Source organism: Aquarana catesbeiana, linkage group LG12, assembly GCF_042186555.1.
Source record: "Aquarana catesbeiana isolate 2022-GZ linkage group LG12, ASM4218655v1, whole genome shotgun sequence".
Taxonomy (NCBI): Eukaryota; Metazoa; Chordata; class Amphibia; order Anura; family Ranidae; genus Aquarana; species Aquarana catesbeiana.
In genome coordinates, this window is record NC_133335.1 from 46,183,315 (window position 1) to 46,205,343 (window position 22,029).

The 22,029-nt window shown below is 42.4% G+C and overlaps 1 protein-coding gene across 2 annotated transcripts in view; it reads left to right on the plus strand.

Moving 5' to 3' along the window:
* Positions 1 to 22,029, plus strand: part of KCNH6 (potassium voltage-gated channel subfamily H member 6) — a 397,827-nt gene that overhangs the window by 299,446 nt on the left and 76,352 nt on the right. Inside the window, exons 1-3 of one of the 2 annotated variants that reach the window (XM_073607682.1) lie at positions 10,418 to 10,555; positions 16,890 to 17,315; positions 18,624 to 19,023. In XM_073607682.1, coding sequence (XP_073463783.1) covers positions 10,529 to 10,555; positions 16,890 to 17,315; positions 18,624 to 19,023 — 853 coding nt within the window. In that variant the 5' untranslated portion in view covers positions 10,418 to 10,528. Of the gene's footprint in view, positions 1 to 10,417; positions 10,556 to 16,889; positions 17,316 to 18,623; positions 19,024 to 22,029 lie in introns of those variants that run through there. The other variant, XM_073607681.1, reaches the window with a different exon arrangement.

Here is a 22,029-nt window from a genome sequence, read left to right on the forward strand (position 1 = left end):
AATTTTCCGAATTGTGTTGGGGCAATTGACGGCAAACATATAAGAATAGTGAAGCCCAATGGCAGTGGAACCAAATTCTTCAACTATAAAAAAATATTTTTTGTTTGTCTAGCAGTGGCTGATGCCAATTGTTGTTTTAGATATATAGACATAGGATCATATGGCAGCAGCTCAGACTCCAGTATTTTTGCACAATCATCTTTTGGAAGAATGTTGAGGGGAAAAAGGCCTGGATCTGCCACAGGACTGTCCGCTGCCAGGGACAAATGGGCCGCCACTGCCATTTGTCTATGTTGGGGATGAGGCCTTTGCTCTCAGTGACCATCTACTAAGGCCTTATTCCAATCGGTCTCTGAGTGAAGAGAAGAGAATCTTCAACTACCGCTTAACGAGGGCAAGACAAGTTGTCGAATGTGCTTTTGGCATTTTATCGAACAAGTGGCGGTTCCTGCATACACCTATCAATTTGAAAATGGAGAATGCAATATCTGTGTTAAAAGCAGCATGTGTGCTTCCCTCATGATATAGAGGGTGCACAATGGAGTGTCGGTAGGGGCACCAGCAATGGTGCCACTGTGGTGAGGGTTTCACTTCGTTTTTCATAGCTACTGCTGGTTTTGTCCCCTGGCAGCAGGATGCTATTGCATAATGTATGTCATGCATTTTATTTTTGATTATTATTTATATGTCTGTTATGTGTAATTGCATTCAAATGCTAAATAACAGGTCTTTAACACAAAATATAAAAAGGGATAATTAAAAAACACATAATGTAACCAGAATAATTTTTATTTTCCAAATTTTTGTGCAAGAATGCAACAAAAATAAAGTTTGTTTTCGGTGAACTACACCATTTTTTGGTTGTTTATTTTTGCCAACCACAACAAAGAAAAATAAATTAACATATATCAATTTGAACAACACCAAGACAAAGGCATACAAAAAATAACAATATAGGACCTTAATATTTTTTAGCAACAAAATCTTTTTGCAAGAATGCAACAAAAATGAAAACTTAGTTTCCGTGAACTACACCATTTTTGGGTGAACAGGTATCAAAACAACACCAAAAATAAAAAAACCTTACAAATGCTGGTATGTTTTTGTTTCAGTGGTCCCGGAACCTGAACTAGTGGTCTGTCCAGGGTAATCCACTGATGTTCCTGGGTAGCATTTCCTTTCCAGAAAAGGCAGAACCTGACTGGGTGTAGGCTGCCTAAGTTGGTGAGTGGTTGGGGGCCAAGGGTGGAGGTAGTGGGGGCAGGAATTGGATGTAACATGCGTGGCCTTGAGGGATTCAGCATATTACCATACTCGTCACAGTATAGCCAGTTTATTGGTGGGGCATACTGTGTACTTTGAAAGTGAGGGTTAGGGATGAGCCGAACACCCCCCTGTTCGGTTCGCACCAGAACATGCGAACAGGAAAAAAGTTCGTTCGAACATGCGAACACCGTTAAAGTCTATGGGACACGAACATGAATAATCAAAAGTGCTAATTTTAAAGGCTTATATGCAAGTTATTGTCATAAAAAGTGTTTGGGGACCTGGGTCCTGCCCCAGGGGACATGGATCAATGCAAAAAAAAGTTTTAAAACGGCCGTTTTTTCAGGAGCAGTGATTTTAATAATGCTTAAAGTCAAACAATAAAAGTGTAATATCCCTTTAAATTTCGTACCTGGGGGGTGTCTATAGTATGCCTGTAAAGGGGCGCATGTTTCCTGTGTTTAGAACAGTCTGACAGCAAAATGACATTTTGAAGGAAAAAACTCATTTAAAACTACCCGCGGCTATTGCATTGCCGACAATACACATAGAAGTTCATTGATAAAAACGGCATGGGAATTCCCCAAAGGGGAACCCCGAACCAAAATTAAAAAAAAAAAATGACGTGGGAGTCCTCCTAAATTCCATACCAGGCCCTTCAGGTCTGGTATGGATATTAAGGGGAACCCCGGCCAAAATTAAAAAAAAAAAATGACGTGGGGTTCCCCCTAAATTCCATACCAGACCCTTCAGGTCTGGTATGGATTTTAAGGGGAACCCCGCGCAAAAAAAAAAAAAAACGGCGTGGGGTCCCTCCAAAAATCCATACCAGACCCTTATCCGAGCACGCAACCTGGCAGGCCGCAGGAAAAGAGGGGGGGACGAGAGTGCGGCCCCCCCTCCCATCTGAACCGTACCAGGCCACATGCCCTCAACATTGGGAGGGTGCTTTGGGGTAGCCCCCCAAAACACCTTGTCCCCATGTTGATGAGGACAAGGGCCTCATCCCCACAACCCTGGCCGGTGGTTGTGGGGGTCTGCGGGCGGGGGGCTTATCGGAATCTGGAAGCCCCCTTTAACAAGGTGACCCCCAGATCCCGGCCCCCCCCCTGTGTGAAATGGTAAGGGGGTACATAAGTACCCCTACCATTTCACGAAAAAAGTGTCAAAAATGTTAAAAATGACAAGAGACAGTTTTTGACAATTCCTTTATTTAAATGCTTCTTCTTTCTTCTATCTTCCTTCATCTTCTGGTTCTTCTGGCTCTTCTGGTTCTTCCTCCGGCGTTCTCGTCCAGCATCTCCTCCGCGGCGTCTTCTGTCTTCTTCTCCTCGGGCCGCTCCGCACCCATGGCATGGGGGGGAGGCTCCCGCTCTTCTCTTCTTCTCTTCTTCTCTTCTTCATTTTCTTCTCCGGGCCGCTCCGCAATCCATGCTGGCATGGAGGGAGGCTCCCGCTGTGTGACGGCGCTCCTCGTCTGACAGTTCTTAAATAACGGGGGGGCGGGGCCACCCGGTGACCCCGCCCCCCTCTGACGCACGGTGACTTGACGGGACTTCCCTGTGGCATTCCCCGTGACGTCACAGGGAAGTCCCGTCAAGTCACCGTGCGTCAGAGGGGGGCGGGGTCACCGGGTGGCCCCGCCCCCCGTTATTTAAGAACTGTCAGACGAGGAGCGCCGTCACACAGCGGGAGCCTCCCTCCATGCCAGCATGGATTGCGGAGCGGCCCGGAGAAGAAAATGAAGAAGAGAAGAAAAGAAGAAAAGAAGAAAAGAAGAAGAGAAGAAGAGAAGAGCGGGAGCCTCCCCCCCATGCCATGGGTGCGGAGCGGCCCGAGGAGAAGAAGATAGAAGACGCCGCGGAGGAGATGCTGGACGAGAACGCCGGAGGAAGAACCAGAAGAGCCAGAAGAGCCAGAAGAACCAGAAGAACCAGAAGATGAAGGAAGATAGAAGAAGCATTTAAATAAAGGAATTGTCAAAAACTGTCTCTTGTCATTTTTACCATTTTTGACACTTTTTTCGTGAAATGGTAGGGGTACTTATGTACCCCCTTACCATTTCACACAGGGGGGGGGCCGGGATCTGGGGGTCACCTTGTTAAAGGGGGCTTCCAGATTCCGATAAGCCCCCCGCCCGCACACCCCCACAACCACCGGCCAGGGTTGTGGGGATGAGGCCCTTGTCCTCATCAACATGGGGACAAGGTGTTTTGGGGGGCTACCCCAAAGCACCCTCCCAATGTTGAGGGCATGTGGCCTGGTACGGTTCAGGAGGGAGGGGGGGCCGCACTCTCGTCCCCCCCTCTTTTCCTGCGGCCTGCCAGGTTGCGTGCTCGGATAAGGGTCTGGTATGGATTTTTGGGGGGACCCCACGCCGTTTTTTTTTTTTTTTTGGCGCGGGGTTCCCCTTAAAATCCATACCAGACCTGAAGGGTCTGGTATGGAATTTAGGGGGAACCCCACGTCATTTTTTTTTTTTTAATTTTGGCCGGGGTTCCCCTTAATATCCATACCAGACCTGAAGGGCCTGGTATGGAATTTAGGAGGACTCCCACGTCATTTTTTTTTTTAAATTTTGGTTCGGGGTTCCCCTTTGGGGAATTCCCATGCCGTTTTTATCAATTAACTTCTATGTGTATTGTCGGCAATGCAATAGCCGCGGGTAGTTTTAAATGAGTTTTTTCCTTCAAAATGTCATTTTGCTGTCAGACTGTTCTAAACACAGGAAACATGCGCCCCTTTACAGGCACACTATAGACACCCCCCAGGTACGAAATTTAAAGGGATATTACACTTTTATTGATTGACTTTAAGCATTATTAAAATCACTGCTCCTGAAAAAACGGCCGTTTTTAAAACTTTTTTTTGCATTGATCCATGTCCCCTGGGGCAGGACCCAGGTCCCCAAACACTTTTTATGACAATAACTTGCATATTAGCCTTTAAAATTAGCACTTTTGATTTCTCCCATAGACTTTTAAAGGGTGTTCCGCGGCATTCGAATTTACCGCGAACACCCCAAATTGTTCGCTGTTCGGTGAACTTGCGAACAGCCAATGTTCGAGTCGAACATGAGTTCGACTCGAACTCGAAGCTCATCCCTAGTGAGGGTACTGTTGATAAGGGGTATATGGGGGGGGGGGGGTTGCATATATGCTGAGGATGTTGTTGGCTCCTCACCCACAAAGGATTGAGCAGGTGACATCAAAGCCAACCCGAGTGCATATTTTTTCTCTCGGGGGACCTGTTTACATATGCCTAAAATTACAGCAAGAAATGCTGTGTCTTCACACTGGTTTTCAGACATTTTATTGGGCATCTGGCTGACCACATTTAAGATTTTATCCATGGGTTTCCCAGCCCTGGCACTTCCCCTTGTAGATCTTCGCAAAGGCCTAGGGACATTGCTAGGCCCTGGTTCAGCATCCTCCTCATTCATGGAGTTGTTGATGACCTCGATTCATCTACGAACAGTTCCTTGTCAACAGTGTCTTGGAATTGTTCTTCCTCCTCCTCCTCCGCAGCCTCCTCTGACTCATCTTCCGGTGGCAAATCCTGTGTGCTGTCTTCACAGCTTTCTTGGGTTCTGAAATACAAATAACACATTTTTAAAGTAAGCATTACAATTTTATATGTCAAATTCAGGTAATATGCCTGCTGATAACTTACTCTCGCATTTCCAACACCGGTTTTAAAAATTCAAGATCCCCAGCATGGGCATATGGGGCTAATCTTTTTGAGCCGGAATCACTCCTTCCTTCTTTTAATTTTCGTAGGTACTGATTGTAACAGTCTTTGAGACTTCTCCATCGAGTTTGTAACGAGTGCACTGCAAATTATAAAGACAATAGCAAGTTCAAAAAATGTTTCTTTATTAACTGCCCATAGGTCATTCATTTACTAGGTTGCATAATTAATGTTGATGTTGGGAAAACAACCGCAAGCTATATTATCTATGACACCTGCAGAATTTGTGATGTGCTGAAGGATGTCGACAGGCCTATCTTTAATATTGTTTGGACCATGGGCAAATATAATTTGGGGCCACACACACACACAGATTTACTTTCCTGCAGCCACAGGTTGTAGGAAAGAAACTAGCTAAATTCCACCATCAACACAGACAGCAAACCATTGTGATCTCCCAGCAGGAGAAGCAGTCCCTACCAAGAAAACACAGTGCACATTATTACCACACACCCATTGGTTGCTAGAGGTTATTGCACATTATTACCACACACCCATTGGTTGCTAGAGGTTTACTGCACATTATTAACACACACCCATTGGTTGCTAGAGGTTACTGCACATTATTATCACACACCCATTGGTTTCTGCACATTTAAATAGGTGCAAGCTGCAAAGTGCTAAGCAGCATATATCAACCACTTACTTTTTGCAGACCATTCTGTAGCTAATAAAGAGTCCCAGGTATCTTAATATATGCAAGCCACCTCCAACCATGCTCTCTCCCACTTTACATGATCTTTGTAATATGGATCTCTGAGGTCATATATTGCCAGACATTGTCTGACAAACCGAATGATTTCTTCAATGTCATGAACTTGTTCTTTTTAACCCTAGGCATGCTTCCTGCTGTCTTCCCCACTCACGTACATCCACATAGGAAGTGATGTATTTGGGAGGAGCAGAGATCATGTGCTTCTGCAGACTTCCGTGGAAGTCACAACAAAGTCGCGGTGTCATACATGTACATGTGACTGCATTGCGAATTAATTATTTTCTATGGAGAACAAGTCGCACCGATGATGGAACAAAGTAGTGCAAAAACCATTTTTGGAGTCGCTGCGACTTGAGTTGCACCAATTAGAACGGAGACCATTGAAATACATGGATTGTGACTTGTCATGTGACTTCACATGTGTCAAGTCGCACAACAACTCGCAGTAGTGGAAACAAAGCCTTAGGGCTCATTTACACTTGCTTTGGCTTCAACAAGGTTTTAACAAGGCTTCAACAAGGCTTCAGACAGGCTTTATTAAAGCTCTCTGAATGCTAGTCAAAGCTCTTATCACTAAATAAAATGGTTAGCTTACATTCCTGTTTACACCTTGCTTTTGCTTTGCTTTGCTTCTCTTCAAAAATTATACCCCATGTAGCCTCAGTGGTTCTTCAAAGCGTCTTCAAAGCCTTCATAGAAGTCTATGGCAAAACTCGCTTGAAGCCCCACTGAAGCCCCACCGAAGCCCCACTGAAGCCCCACCGAAGCCCCACCGAAGCTCCATCGAAGCTCCACCAAAGCCCCACCAAAGCCCCACCAAAGCCTCATCGAATGCATCATCGAAGCACCAAGCAAAAGCAAGGTGTAAACAGGACTGTAAGCTAACCATTTTATTTAGTGACAGGAGCTTTGACTGGCGTTCAGAGAGCTTTAACAAAGCGTGTCCGAAGCAATGTTTTGAAGCAAGTGTAAACTAGCCCTGCATCAGAATTGTATATTAGTAAATTGACCCTCATTAATGTTATTAACAACCTACTTACTGTGAATATTTAGTGCACATTAAAGCCTACACTTCCATGAATGCACTTTCACACGTGAATGGAGTAGTTTAAAGTACTGGGACAAGGGCCTCTGGACCTTAGCTAAATGTGACATACAAAAAAATCAGGGGAAAGGGAAAAAGAGAATGAATGAGTTAATAAAAATAAATTAGGAATCGCTTAGACCCCTTTCATACTTAAGGCACTTTTCAGGCGATTTAGCACCTGAATTAGTCAAGCACCTGAAAAGTGCCTCTCAAGCCTCCCCAGTGTAAAAGCCCGAGTGCTTTCACACTGGGGTGGTGCGCTTGCCGGACGAAAAAAAAGTCCTGCAAGCAGCTTTGGGGCGGTGCAGGAGCGATGTATACAGAGCTCCAACACCAACCCTGCCATTGAAATCAATGGGCAGCGTTGCCGAAGCGCCTGCAAATCTGCGCTTTTTAGGCACTTTTAACCTCTTGTTAACCCCTTCTTTGGGGTTTAAAGCTCCTCGCTGCTGCCCTCACAGCGCCGGTAAAGTGCCACTAAAGCTAGCGGCGCTTTACTGCTAACGCTCGGGCGGTCTGAGTGTTAAAGTAGCCTATGGGTCAAAGCAGACCTTCCATGTCTATATCTATGGACACACACAGCCGGCTTGGGAGCTTACGAGTGCCTCCATATCAAGCGACAGTGGTGGGCACTCGGCGGGGGAGGAGCCAGGAGCACCAGCGTGGGACCCCAGAAGATAAGGATCAGGGCTGCTCTGTGTAAAACCATTGCACAGAGCAGGTAAGTATAACATGTTTGTTATTTAACAAAAAACAAAGGGTTTACAATCACTTTAAAGTATATGTGAACCCCCACCTTGTAAAACAACCCATTCAATGTAAAATAAAAATGAAGGCAAAATATTTGCGCATGTATGTAAAAATATATATAAATATTATTTTTTTTTTCTTTTTATTTATAATTGATTACATAATGTCTGTTCTTAGCTCCATAAGGGGCTTACAGAGGTGGGAGTGGAGAAACAGAAGTACACTGATCTTCCCAGTGAATGGGAGGGGCATGCAGAGGGGCATGTCAGCAGAAGTCTGATCATTGGAGGACAGGCAGGCTGTGCTTCCAGCACGACAAGAAAACCGACCACACTGGCAAGGATGTGCTTCTATGCCTAGCATGGTCAGTGTGAAATAGAAAAGCAGGGGGACTGGCGGAAACACCAGATATTTCACACAAAAGAAACAATACAAAAAGAACAGGGTACTTTTTAACACAAGCACATGACACAACAGACAGGTATCAGCATTATGAAATGTTGGGGTAACATATTTTTTAATTCATAAGGGTTTACATATAGTTCAATATCAAAACATGAAAAACATTTTGCTTGATTCTGTATGGTCATGCACAACAGCCAAAACTTAAATCAAGCTAATGATTGCCTATGACCCATTATTTGAATTGATAAAATGAAAATACTAATGCCCTGTACACACGGTCGGATTTTCAGATGGAAAATGTGTGATAGGACCTTGTTGTCGGAAATTCCGACCGTGTGTAGGCTCCATCACACATTTTCCATCGGATTTTCCGACACACAAAGTTTGAGAGCAAGCTATAAAATTTTCCGACAACAAAATCCGTTGTCGGAATTTCTGATCGTGTGTACACAAATCCGACGTACAAAGTGCCATGCATGCTCAGAATAAATAAAGAGATGAAAGCTATTGGCTACTGCCTCGTTTATAGTCCCGACGTATGTGTTTTACGTCACCGTGTTCAGAATGATCGGATTTTCCGACAACTTTGTGTGACCGTGTGTATGCAAGACAAGTTTGAGCCAACATCCATCGGAAAAAATCCTAGGATTTTGTTGTTGGAATGTCCGATCAATGTCCGACCGTGTGTACGGGGCATTAGGCTCCATGCACACTGGAGTTCAAAAAAGCTTTTTCTGGATGCCAGATTGCTGGCAGAAAATGCTGGTCGAAAAACGCGCTTTTAACAGCGTTTTATACTATCGTTTATGCGCGTTTATTAGCGTAAGCGTTTATGGGCGTTTTTAATAAAAAATACACAAAGGACACTCCAAAAATCCAACAAATGCATTCCCAAACTCCCACAATGCATTGAAAAAATAGAACGCCGACTATGACTATTTAACGTGCATTTATTCGCATTTATGCGCTTTTAAGCATTTTTTGTGGTCAGAAAACTGGCACTTTGAATGCGATTTTATGGCGTTCAGATAATAGCCCATAAAAGCTAAAAAACGTCCATGTGTACATGGACACATACCCTGTTTCCCCGAAAATAAGACCTAGTGTGATTGTCGGTGATGGCTGCAATATAAGCCCTACCCCCCAAATAAGCCCTAGTTAAAGTCCTTGTAGGTCTTATTTTCAATGTAGGGCTTATTTTCGGGGAAACAGGGTAGGGCTTATTTGTGGGGTAGGGCTTATATTGCAGCCATCACTGACAATCACGCTAGGTCTTATTTTCGGGGAAACAGGGTAGGATAACATAGAGTGGAGTTTATGGGCTGTTAAAAAAAATGCCCAAACTCTAAAAAAATTGTCCGTTTATGAGCTCCAGTGTGCATGGAGTCTAAATCATAAATTAAAAAAGTAACTGCGTATGTCCTCCCTAAGGCTGGATTCACACCTATGCAGTTTTAGTGCTTTTTGCATTCTGCAGATTTGTACTACAGTCCATTTAACATTGTTTCCTATGGAACACGTTCTGTAGTGCAAATCTGCAAAATGCAAAAAGCACAAAAAATGCCATAGGTGTGAATCGAGCCTAAGGCTCGATTCACATCTATGCATGTTGCTTTTGAGCGTTTTTGGAGTTTTTTTTGTGATGCTTGCCACGTTTTTGAGCAGCGTTTTTGTAGCGTTTTTACAGCGTTTTAGCGGCTATTTTTTTTTTTTTACAGTTTTTTTTAGACTGTATACAGTTTAATAAAAAAAAAAAAAATGCCAAAAACGCAAAACGCATCAAAAACGCTGCATAAACGATGCACTTGCGTTTTTTATGCTGGTCCATTACATGCAAAATGCTGCAAAAAAAGTCTCTGACCCTTTCCAAAAACGCAGAGGTACAAAAAGGCATTGATGTGAACATGTTCCATAGGATCCCATGTTAAAAAATTCCCATGCATTTCTGCAAAATGCAAAATGCATCGAAAAACGCGCTAGTGTGAATGGAGCCTTACTTGGCCTTCACACAGGTTTGCTACAGGACCTGTATACGTCTAAGTGACGTGTTCTATCTACTGATGGACTGCCAATATATTCAGTGTTTTTTTTCCTATAAACTGCTGCTCTCCTCTTTTCCTCTGAGACTTCCTGTCTCCGTGTTTCTTTAAGTTGCTGATTTAGCTGGGAATTCTTTCCAACAGCCATTCAGTGTATGTAACAAATCACAGTATCTCCCCGTCTGGTGTATGTCGGGTGCGAAGACACGTGTTTACTGCATCTCTGCTAAAAGTACTCGAGAACTCCTATCTCCAAAAATAATGTTGATGAGATTTGATAAATCTCTTGCATTAATCAGCAGCATACCTTCCTTCTTTCACAGTAGGGGTGAAGATGAGAGACACAGAGGGGTTGGGAGGAAAGATAGGTTGGGGAGAAGAAAAAGGAAAAGAGAGAGGGCAGAGGGTGGGTGATGCAGAGACAGATAGAGAGGTAGGACAGCGTTTATTTGGAGAAGTGATGTCATATAGGGCAGAGCTGCGAATGTGTCTCATTGTCATACAAACACATGAAGCATGAGTCTAAAAAAACAGCTGAAGCCGGTAAGTGCATGCAGGGTGGGTGCTGGGGGAGGGGGGTCATCTGTGACTCTTTTTACAGTTTTTACACCTTTCCTTACCACCTTGTCAAATTATCCGCTTTGCCCTTCTTTCCGCAAAGCTTTTGTCTCTGCTGGTGGAGTCCAGTGCCCTTGCCAGAGAGGACTGCTCTGTTTTGTTCATGTATCTAGTCAACAGTTCATACAGAACGAGTTTCCTGTCAATGTTGTATTCTAACCAGACCATTCTCCCCCCTTTCCATTTATCCCTGGGTAAATAAGAGCGCAGAGTTATATTGAGCAGGGAGGAGGGGTTCTGGGATGAGCTGGAGGGGGGGGGGGGGGGGTGCTGTGCAAACCATAACATCATACAAGCATCTCTGTATAGTGACAGTTTATCCTGACTCTGATCTGTGGCTGAGCATTCTAAACAACCTACCTGAGCATATGCCTGGGAGGTAGGTGATACCCTACCCTAATCCTCCGTGTCTTTTTCTGTATTTATTTTCGTTTTTTGCCCTATGTCACTTTGTTAAAAAGAGATACAATTCATGAATTGCATTGGTGCTATACGTATAAAGCAGATGTATTTGTTCCAAACAGGCTGTTTGTCAGTCCTTTCCCTTTGTTTTGTGAGTCCCTTTGATTCTATGTTGCTCCGATGTCATTTCTATTTATTTTCACTTGATCTTTTAACAACTTTTTGCCATTGCAAAACCTGTGAGGATTCTGTAAGCCTAACACTCGTTCTGCTAAACATTTACATAGACAGCTAAGACTGAAACAGTACTAACACCATGGTGTAAAAAACCGTACGCTGCTCTCAGATCTTTGCCTAACATCTGGCACTGCCATGGATTCTATGACTTAGTGCTTTGTTTTATTAACCATTTGGTGATTAAATTTACACAAACAATGCTTACTGTGCCAAGAAAATACAAACTAACCAGTTCAATATGTTTTGTATATTTACATTCACACCCCATGATAGGAGTTGATTAAGTACCGTATCAGTTTATGAACATATATATTTATAGACATCTTCAAAACCAGTTTTCGAGGAAGTTCTAACTTCCATTTGGCCTTGTTTACCAACAAAGCATTCAAGTGGAGCGACAATAATACCGCAGCTTTATAAAAAGTGATTGACCACTTTTCCAATTTTCAGCTGCTACTTTTCTACCCTAGGTTGGAAAGTCAATGATTGCATCTAGGAAACATATTTTCGTTCCTCCAGTTTTTTTTTGTTTTTTTTTTATCAAAATGAATTGAAAGGCATTGGAGCATATTACTCCATGATGTAAAGTAACGTGTAACATTACAAAATCTTGCAACAAGCATAAAGTGTAAACTGGCCACGACTGAGAAGAATTTAGAAGCCAGTTGGAGTATTGGGACTCAGGAAGGCTCTATACACTAGCACTAGATTTTTTATAGATGAAGGCACCTTCAAACGTTTCACAGTAGCTGCCTATTGTGGGAGCTTTTGGCTGTAAGTTTACCATCGGGCCACATACATACCCATAGATCAGTGTTTCTCAACTCCAGTCCTCAAGCGTCCCAACGGGTCATGTTTTAAGGATTTCCCTCAGATGAAACGGATGTGGTAATTACTAAGGCAGTGAAACTGATCAAATCACCTGTGCAAAATAATGACCTGTTGGGGCGCCTTGAGGACTGGAGTTGAGAAACACTGCTATAGATCAGCAGAAATACACATACATGGGGGTGGGGTGGGGGGGGGGGGGTAGTTGGTGTAGATGGTAGTGCAAATGACCAGTGTGGTCCACAGCTGACTGTGAGCCTGTTGTCTACACAGCTTCATAAATAGCACTAGACGAAAGTAAACCATACTCTTGTAGCTAATTTACTTGCTTTAAATGAAACATTTTTGCATGCAAGTTATAGGTTTTTATACATCTGTTCCAAAATATCACCAGTGACTATCTGGGTATGTAGGCCAAGGTCAACAAGGAAAAAAACAGTTCCCTTGGTAAATGACTCACAGGTAGATTTAATTTGGATAGACATGATTTACTTCAAGCATTACAGTATAACCCCTGGACACGGCCACCACAGACATAAAATGTATACATATATATCCGTTCTATGTGTTTATATGGCCATGTAAAATACCATGCTTACAGTAAAATCACCAGCACACCAAATTGAATTTTATATTGAGTCGTGATTAAGGCAAAACAACAAGTTTTAACCTTAATCCCAACATATATATATAGACATATATATATATATATATATAGACATATATATATATATATATATATATATATATATATATATATATATATATGCACTGGCCCATCATGTCAGACACAGGTGCAATTTCTAATACCATACATACATGTCTTAAAGAAAACTGTATAAACAAGATGGCCCTAGTATATGATAGGCTGAAATTACATTATATACTATAGTCTAGAAATTATCATAAAGCTACTTTGTTTAATAAAATATACAACATGTCACCCCATATTGTTAAAGTGGGAAAAATAATAATCTCGGAACTAGTTTTGCCAATAGACAGGGGAAATGTGCAAAGAATGTTGTGGAAGCAACGCATACAACCATTTAAACTAAGTATTTCTGTCCTCTTAGCATTAAACAGCCATCCCAAATGTGATTTGGGGAATACATTGCTTTATTTTAAAGTAATGGAACAAAACAGGCTCAAAACATTTAACCTCCACATTATGTTATGGTGGGAGCCCATTATGGGCATTGTAAGCCAATTTCCAAACAATAAGCCCATTGGTGAGAATTCTGAAAAGAAAACAAAACTTGATTTCTTTTAAAGTTCTGCTTTTTTGCTTATCTGGCATCCAGTTCCTTGTCTTATCTCAGGTATCTTGTAGAAAATATTGGGCAACCTATACTTTAAAAACAGTTTCCATCACAAGTTTGTGACCATCTGTCTTATAGCCAGCACTGGATTTCCACTGGAGCTTCTAGGCATTCCACCTTTGACACCTAAGGCAATATCTTGTGTTAGGCTCACCGCTTTACATTACAACATTTTCCTGTTTTACAATATCATGACGATGTGTAAATATGCTTATATGATATGCCTATATTTTTAATTATGATGGAAATAATGGGGTGGATTTACTAAATGCAAATAGACTTTGCATTTTCCTATAGCTTGCTAAATGAGAGGAAGCTGTAATTACTTCTAACATCCAATCATGTGCAAGCAAAAATTCAGTTATTATTTATTTTCCTTGCGTTTGATTGGGCATTCTTTGCAAAGTGAAGCTTCATCTCATTAATTAAGCTCTGGAGTGACTGCACATCCACAGTGCACAGTCTGTTTGCCTTTAGTAAATCCACCCCCAATGTGTGCAAAACTATACAGGAAAAAGTTTCCTCTTTGTATCTGCTTCCTATAGTCCTAGACCTTCTGTGCCTAATGTTAAATCCAGACCTGCTTGTACCACGTCTAGTACTCAAAACATCTTCTGGGCTATTTTTTTACTTGCATCTTTAAAAAGAGTCCTACAGGTCTTCAAAAGTCCTGTGGTTCAAAAAAAAAATGAACCTTCTTTATTTAATTGCTGTAAATTTGGGACTGGGTATTCCAAAATGACGGGCTATTATTCACACTGTAGAATTGGTCACCGATTTCAATTTACATCAAATTGCCACTTGTCTTTTCCTATTTCCTGTGACAGTTCTTTTGCTACAATTGTCCCCAGGCCATTATCGTTTAGGTCTAGGTTTACATATATGTGGCTGCGCTTGATGCGTTTTAACAGGCACGTTTTCCAGTGTATTATGCGTTTTTAAACCAGCGTTTTTTATGCATTTTGCATGTTGTTTTGATGCATTTTTTTCTCTTTAAACACACTGTAAAACACACTGTATATAGCTGGTTGCTAAGGAGGGGGCTGGGAAGTCGGCTGCCACATCCTTAGCAACCGATGAGTCATCAGCTGTCAGCAGGGTTCCCTGCTGAAAGCTGAATGTAAAAAAAAAAATTGCCAGCAAAAAAAAACAGCGTGGGGTTCCCCTCCCCCCCCAGGTCCATACCAGGCCCTTCAGGTCTAGTATGGATTCAGAGGGAACCCACACGGCAAATTTTTTGTTTTTTAATACCCTTATTCGAGCATGTTGCCCGTCAGGTCAGGAGAGGGAGGGGACACGCGAGCGCCCCCCCCCCCCCGAACCATACCAGGCCACATGCCTTCAACATGGAGGGGGTGCGGAGAGCCCGCCTCTTGTGACAAGGGGCAAGGGTTTGGCTCTCTGGGTGATGTCATCGGATGGCCATGCCCCATTGCTATAACATGGGGGGTGCGGAGAGCCCGCCTCTTGTGACAAGGGGCAAGGGTTGGGCTGTCCGTGTGATATCATCGGATGGCCACACCCCATTGCTATATAAGAGTCGGCAGAGAGTGGGCGACAACAAAACAGATGAAAAAATCAACATTTTTTAAAAAAATTTTGGCGTGGGGGACACTACCGAATCCATACTAGACCTGAAGGGCCTGGTATGGACCTAGGGGGGGAACCACACGCCATTTTTTTGTGAATTTTTTTGCCGGCAAATTTATTATTTTTTTTACATTCAGCTTTCAGCGGGGAACCCCACTGAAAGCTGATGACTCATCAGTTGTTAAGGATGCAGCGGCCGGCTTCCCGGCCCCCTGCTTAGCAACCAGCTATATACAGTGGTAAAATAAGAAGCGCAGAACGCAAAACACATCAAAAATTGCATCAAAAATTTACTACTTGCATTTCTGGTGCAGCTCCATTGAAGCCTATTAGCCGCAAATCGTGGGAAAAAAGTCCCTGACCCTTTCCAAAAACGCACCGGCCACAAAACGCATAGATGTGAACTAGTACCATAGGAAACCATGTTAAATGGACTCTAGTGCGTTTCTGCAAACTGCAAAACGCACTAAAAAACGCATAGGTGGGAACGTAGGGTAAGGGCAGATTCCTCTGTATAGGTATGTTTGGTCAACTCTAGTTCACCTTTCTTGGGTTACTTTGCTACAAGTGCCAAAATGAACAGAGATATGTTTGCACTATCTTTCGTTACTTTTCATGCTGGGGAGCCTTTGAAGATATTGATATTTAAAGAACAATAATAGATTAATATTAGAGCCAACAAAGGTGCAGAAGAGAAAACAGAGTGAAACATAATCAGGGCTCATGAGATATACCATTTTAAGTACAGTATATAAAACAATATTGTAATTCAAAAATTGAGGTGAGGGTTCTGACCTCTCTGGCAGTGAATTTATTTGATGCTTTATTGCTTGCAAATTCAAGGGTACATAGGGGTTAATCACAGGCCCTAGGGGTTGGGGGGAGGGCTCTTCTGCATGGCTGACAAAACTCATGCACCCCGCTGGCTTCCTCATTGATTGGGATTAATTAAGATCCAGTCGTCTTTCCATTGCCCTTTGCTGGATTGTGCAGCGTGTCCATAAGAATTAGCATCTATCTATTCCAGCTAGACAGGAGGAAAAACCTTACTTAACAGCTGGCTACGGGCGGCACAAATGAAACTTTTAATACACCTAAATACATTGTCAACACGTATGGTGAAATCATTTCATGTGGCAATTTACGATTGCTTTATCTAACTGTATATTAGATTTTAATGTTAACAGACACCAGGGGACCTAATGGGTCAGTTCTTTCATTCCTCTGATGTAGTCTGCTGTCCCATGCTTTCCACTTTCCACTCACTTCTCCTGTTTCATTCATCACAATATAAAATGCATGAAACTACCACAGGAAGAATGGGATTGTCCCACCTGGACTTGGAAACTTAGGTGAAGAACCAGGCCACCTAAAGACTACATTTAGTTAATAAATGGTTTCAGGTGTGCTTAGTTATCTGCTGTTTTTATATATCTTTTGGGATCTCCCTGTAATAGTTCGTAGCTCTCTTCTTATCGGTATTGGAATTTTGGATACGCACCTGCCTTTGTGTTATTTTTGTTGCATTAACAATGAAATAAAATAAATAAAAATCCATTGGGGTGCTGCACAGGAGGCAGTAGCCGGTGTGCTTCACAGAATCTGTGCAAAGAAATTTGCCACTGATTTCCCCGGAGACATAAGAATCTGTTAAGTGGTTTAAGGTACCAGTATCTGCTAAGAACTATATTGTCAATTTTTGCTACATCTTTGTACCCTTTGACCAGAATGCATTTGTTTGATTCTGGCAAAGATAGATTGCAAGGTCCTTTGGATGCAAGGACTGATGTGAATAGTTTAATGTTAATGTAAAGAGCCAATGATGGATATAAGAGAATAATATAGTAATTAAGATCCAATAACTGACTTTTCACTCTTCACAGGTACTTTCCCTGGGGGCAGACGTATTGCCAGAATACAAGCTGCAGGCACCGCGGATTCACCGATGGACCATCCTCCATTACAGCCCTTTCAAAGCCGTGTGGGACTGGTTAATCCTGCTGCTGGTCATCTACACCGCTATATTTACCCCATATTCAGCGGCATTTTTGCTGAACAATCAGGAGGAGGAGAAAAACTGGGAGTGTGGCTACTCCTGCAACCCTCTTAACATTGTGGACCTAATAGTGGACATTATGTTCATTATAGACATTGTCATCAACTTCCGCACAACTTACGTCAACATAAATGATGAGGTGGTTAGCCACCCGGCCAAGATCGCCATCCATTACTTCAAAGGCTGGTTCCTTATAGATATGGTGGCAGCTATCCCCTTTGATCTGCTTATTTACAGGACAGGTTCAGATGAGGTGAGTTGACTTTTCATTTTATATGTCTTTTTTAACCTACAAAACATATGATATAAGAATTTTTTTCTCACTATGTAAGACACATTAGACCCTAAACATGGAGGCCAGCCCATGCACATTACCCAGCTGGGCATATACTCAAATATATATAAGCCTCTAGGCATTAGCCATGCAGTTCAACAAAAATTAGATCCAAATGGTATCAGTGATGGGAATAGCATCTCTTGCAGGTAAACGTATTGATCAGGAGTCTGCATCCACTGAGAAAGGGACAATTTGTGTGATTGCAAGAATGTAACTGGGGGGGCAGAGAAGCAGCAGGGTGTAATGTCAGTGGAGTGTAGCGAGTTAGACAACAAATGAAAAGAGTGCCAGGGACTGTGTGGAGGCACAGATGTCACAGGGGTGCACAGAATGCCCTGGGAGTCACAAAATGACACAGGATGCTCTGGGGTGCACTGGAGTCACGGGGCGCATGGGGTCACAATATGACTCTCAATGCTCTGGGGTGCACTAGAGTAATGGGGCGCACAAGGGTGCACTAAAGTCACTAGATGACACAGGATGTTCTAGGGTGCCCTGGGAATTTTAGATTGTATTATATTGCTAAGTTAATTGGTTTCAACACATTTTGGTTCTACAAGGTGTGTGTGTGTGACTGTAGCAGAAGCATAAACTGTGGATGGTCACATGAGAAGCAAAATGATACCCCAGCTCCACTGCCAATATGATGATCTATGAACTGTGATCCAGTGCTCTAGCCAGGACGTTCAGGCCCCAAAATGCAGTACTTGAATCAGAAAAGGGCTGGCGACTCGGATACTCTTGAATAAAAGTCCTTTATTGGGTTACATGGGTACATGGGTACAGGCTACGCTGACGCGTTTCGGCTAAGAAGCCTTCATCAAAGCATCACTTTGATGAAGGCTTCTTACCCAAAACGCGTCAGCGTAGCCTGTACCCGTGTACCCATGTAACCCAATAAAGGACTTTAATTCTAGAGCATCCGAGTCGCCAGCCCTTTTCTGATTCAAATGTGGATGGTCACATGTTCCCTGCTGAGTATTGCAGATTTTATTGGAGCTATATGAATGTATAAAAGAAACAGATATATAACCTGTTAAGTAAAATAACCATAAACAAGTATCTGCTTTTCAGTGAAAGCCATGCATTCCATTCTTGGGTGATGAAAAAACGATGTCACATGAAGTGAGCGGGATTTGTTTATCTAATGTACATTAACAGATAGAGATTATGTTTCTTAAAATAAAGAATTCCATGTCTTATATCTATGAATCTCTCCTCTAGACAACCACTTTGATTGGCCTATTGAAGACAGCTCGGTTGCTACGCTTGGTTCGAGTGGCCCGGAAACTGGATCGATATTCTGAATATGGTGCAGCTGTATTATTCCTCCTAATGTGCACCTTCGCTCTTATAGCTCACTGGCTGGCCTGCATCTGGTATGCCATTGGCAACGTGGAGCGTCCCTACATGGAACATAAGATTGGCTGGCTGGATAACTTAGCCATTCAGATCGGAAAGAATTACAATGATACTAATGCTAACTCGGGGCCCTCCATCAAGGACAAGTACGTGACAGCACTGTACTTCACCTTTAGCAGCCTGACCAGTGTTGGATTTGGTAATGTCTCCCCAAACACCAACTCAGAGAAGATCTTCTCCATTTGTGTCATGCTGATTGGATGTAAGTACATTGTACAAATGCTTCAGCCTCTTTATAAATAAAAACAAAACAAAATCAAAAGGCATTGGGAAGACAAAGAAGTGAATAGTACACTAGAGCTATATTCTCTTAGTAAATAACAGAAGGGGGTTGACTCACTCTCTTGTGTTTTCATGCATTTTGCTGTATTTTCCATAGCAGGCAATGCACATGGTATGGAAAAAATCCATTTATTTCATTAGATGTTTTTACTAACATAAGTACAATATGTTGAAACAGTCCCCTGTGTTGCAGTCAGCTAAAAAGGATCCATCAAAAGCTCTTAACAATGCTTTTTGAGATTTCATGGCAACAGTAACCAACATTGCCATGCATTTTCAGAGGCACCGTGATACATTTTTGAAGGATCCCATTCATCTGACTTGTGTGTACTTGCAGAAGAATCTGGTGGGAACTTGTTTAAGCTATGTATCAGGTCAGAAGTAACATCAGTGCTCAAAGATGGACATAAGAACGTCTGCACAGTCCTAGTGTTAGGACAAAGTAAGCAATGATTGTTCTCTTTTTAAATAAATAGGCCTATAAACTCTTAACACAGGGCTGGAAAAGGCCTTGAGAAGTAGATCTCACCATAACCACAATAAAACATGCCGAGGAATGTGCTAGAACTTGCTGTACTGAGAGGGATATGTAGGCTGCCATTGCTGACCTATTCTTAGGAAAATGCTAGTTGCTAGCTTGTCATGTTGACCCTAATGGCCCGTACACACGGTCGGATTTTCCGATGGAAAATGTCCGATCGGAGCGTGTTGTCGGAAATTCCGACCGTGTGTGGGCTCCATCGGACATTTTCCATCGGATTTTCCAACACACAAAGTTTGAGAGCAGGAGATAAAATTTACCGACAACAAAATCCGTTGTCGGAAATTCCGATCGTGTGTACACAAATCCGACGGACAAAGTGCCACGCATGCTCAGAATAAATAAAGAGATGAAAGCTATTGGCCACTGCCCCGTTTATAGTCCCGACGCACGTGTTTTACGTCACCGCGTTTAGAACGATCGGATTTTCCGACAACTTTGTGTGACCCTGTGTATGTAAGACAAGTTTGAGCCAACATCCGTCGGAAAAAATCCTAGGATTTTGTTGTCGGAATGTCCAAACAAAGTCCGACCGTGTGTACGCCCTATAAGGCTGGCCATAGATGGTTCCTTTTTTTTTTTTTTAATCAGCTAGTGGGCTGATCGAAAAACAAATGAATTCACCCATCAACACAAGCAAGGCGAATGGAAGAATACTCCCTTCTCTGCCATTGTATTCTGACAGTGGTACTCTACAGCCAGCTGATCCACAAAAGTTTTCCAACATTCGTGTCCGCTAGAAGTCGTTTGTTAGCCCTTACTGAACCGGATTAATTTTCGATCCATCTATGGCCAGCAAAAAGATTCATTACCTGACCTCATGCACACTGGGCATAAAAAAATGCCGCTTATACAGGTGTTTGGCATGTTTTCCTTCAGCCTGTAGAAGCAACTCTATGGGGGTTATTTACGAAAGGCAACTCCACTTTGCACTGCAAGTGCACTTGAAAGTGCAGTCGCTCTAAATCTAAGGGGTAGATCTGAAATGAGGGGAAGCTCTGCTGATTTTATCATCCAGTCATGTGCAAGCTAAAATGCTGTTTTTTATTTTCCTTGCATGTCCCCCTCAGATCTACAGTGACTGCATTTCCATTGTGCACTTGCAGTGCAAAGTGGATTTTCCTTTAGTAAATAACCCCCTATGTTAGCCTATGTGTCCATGCACATTTGGGCATTTACAGGCATATTTGTAGAGTGACGTTTACAGACTATAAAAAAAAAAAAATGACAATTGCGTTTTTTTTAAGGGAGCTTTCGCGGGCAGAAAAAAAATATATATAGTTAAGTGTACTTTTTTCTAGTGTTTTGGGGAGAAATGCTTAGAAATGCAAACATGTGTAAATGAGCCTAGACGGGTGTACAATATGCTCCATAGGAGAATTTTTTATGCTGCTTTTTCTGCCAGCAGTTCTGGCATTTTTTCTGCTGCCTAGTGTGCATGGATCCATATGCTCTGTACACACGGAGAAAGTGCGATCGGATTGTGTTGTCGGAAATTCCGATCGTGTGTGGGCTCCATCGGACTTTTTCCATCGGAATTTCCGACACACAAAGTTTGAGAGCAGGCTATAAAATTTTCCGACAACAAAATCCGATCCTTTAAATTCCGATCGTGTGTAGACAAATCCGACGCAAAAAGTGCCACGCATGCTCAGAATAATTTAAGAGACGGAAGCTATTGGTTATTGCCCTGTTTATAGACCTGATGTACGTGTTTTACCGCGTTCAGAACGATCGGATTTTCCGACAACTTTGTGCGACAGTGTGTATGCAAGACAAGTTTGAGCCAACATCCGTCGGAAAAAATCAGATGGATTTTGTTGTTGGAATGTCCGTTCAATGTCCGATCGTGTGTACGGGGCATTAGACCTCAGACACATATGTAGATGGGGTTCTGACTTTGCTGTAAATTCATGCTACTTTCTGGTCAGTGACATGGAAAGTACTAAAGCTAGACAGCTATCATTCTCAGATAAGGTCTGCAATGGCAGCCTAGACATTACTCTCAGTACAGTTTTCCTTTTCAGATCTAAGTGGGAGGGGATGAGAGGTATTTTTACTCTCTTCAGGATAGCTGCATCTCCTTACTGTAAGCATAAAGCAGACCTACCTGAGCGTGTATAGATACACTTGTAGGTTTGAGCCACCGTGCCGGGCTCATGCAGCTGTATTATAATATGAATTAACAGCTAGTTAGAAATCCAACAACAAAGAATCCAAATGTGTGAATATTTTTATTCTCTGAAAACCGTTTAATTCAGCACATAGTGAGAGCATTTAAATGCTACCATCACGTCAATCTTAAAGATTCAGCATTATTTTAATTCATATAAACAGTTTAAATTATACAATAAACTACCAAATGATGACCTTATCTACTGTCTA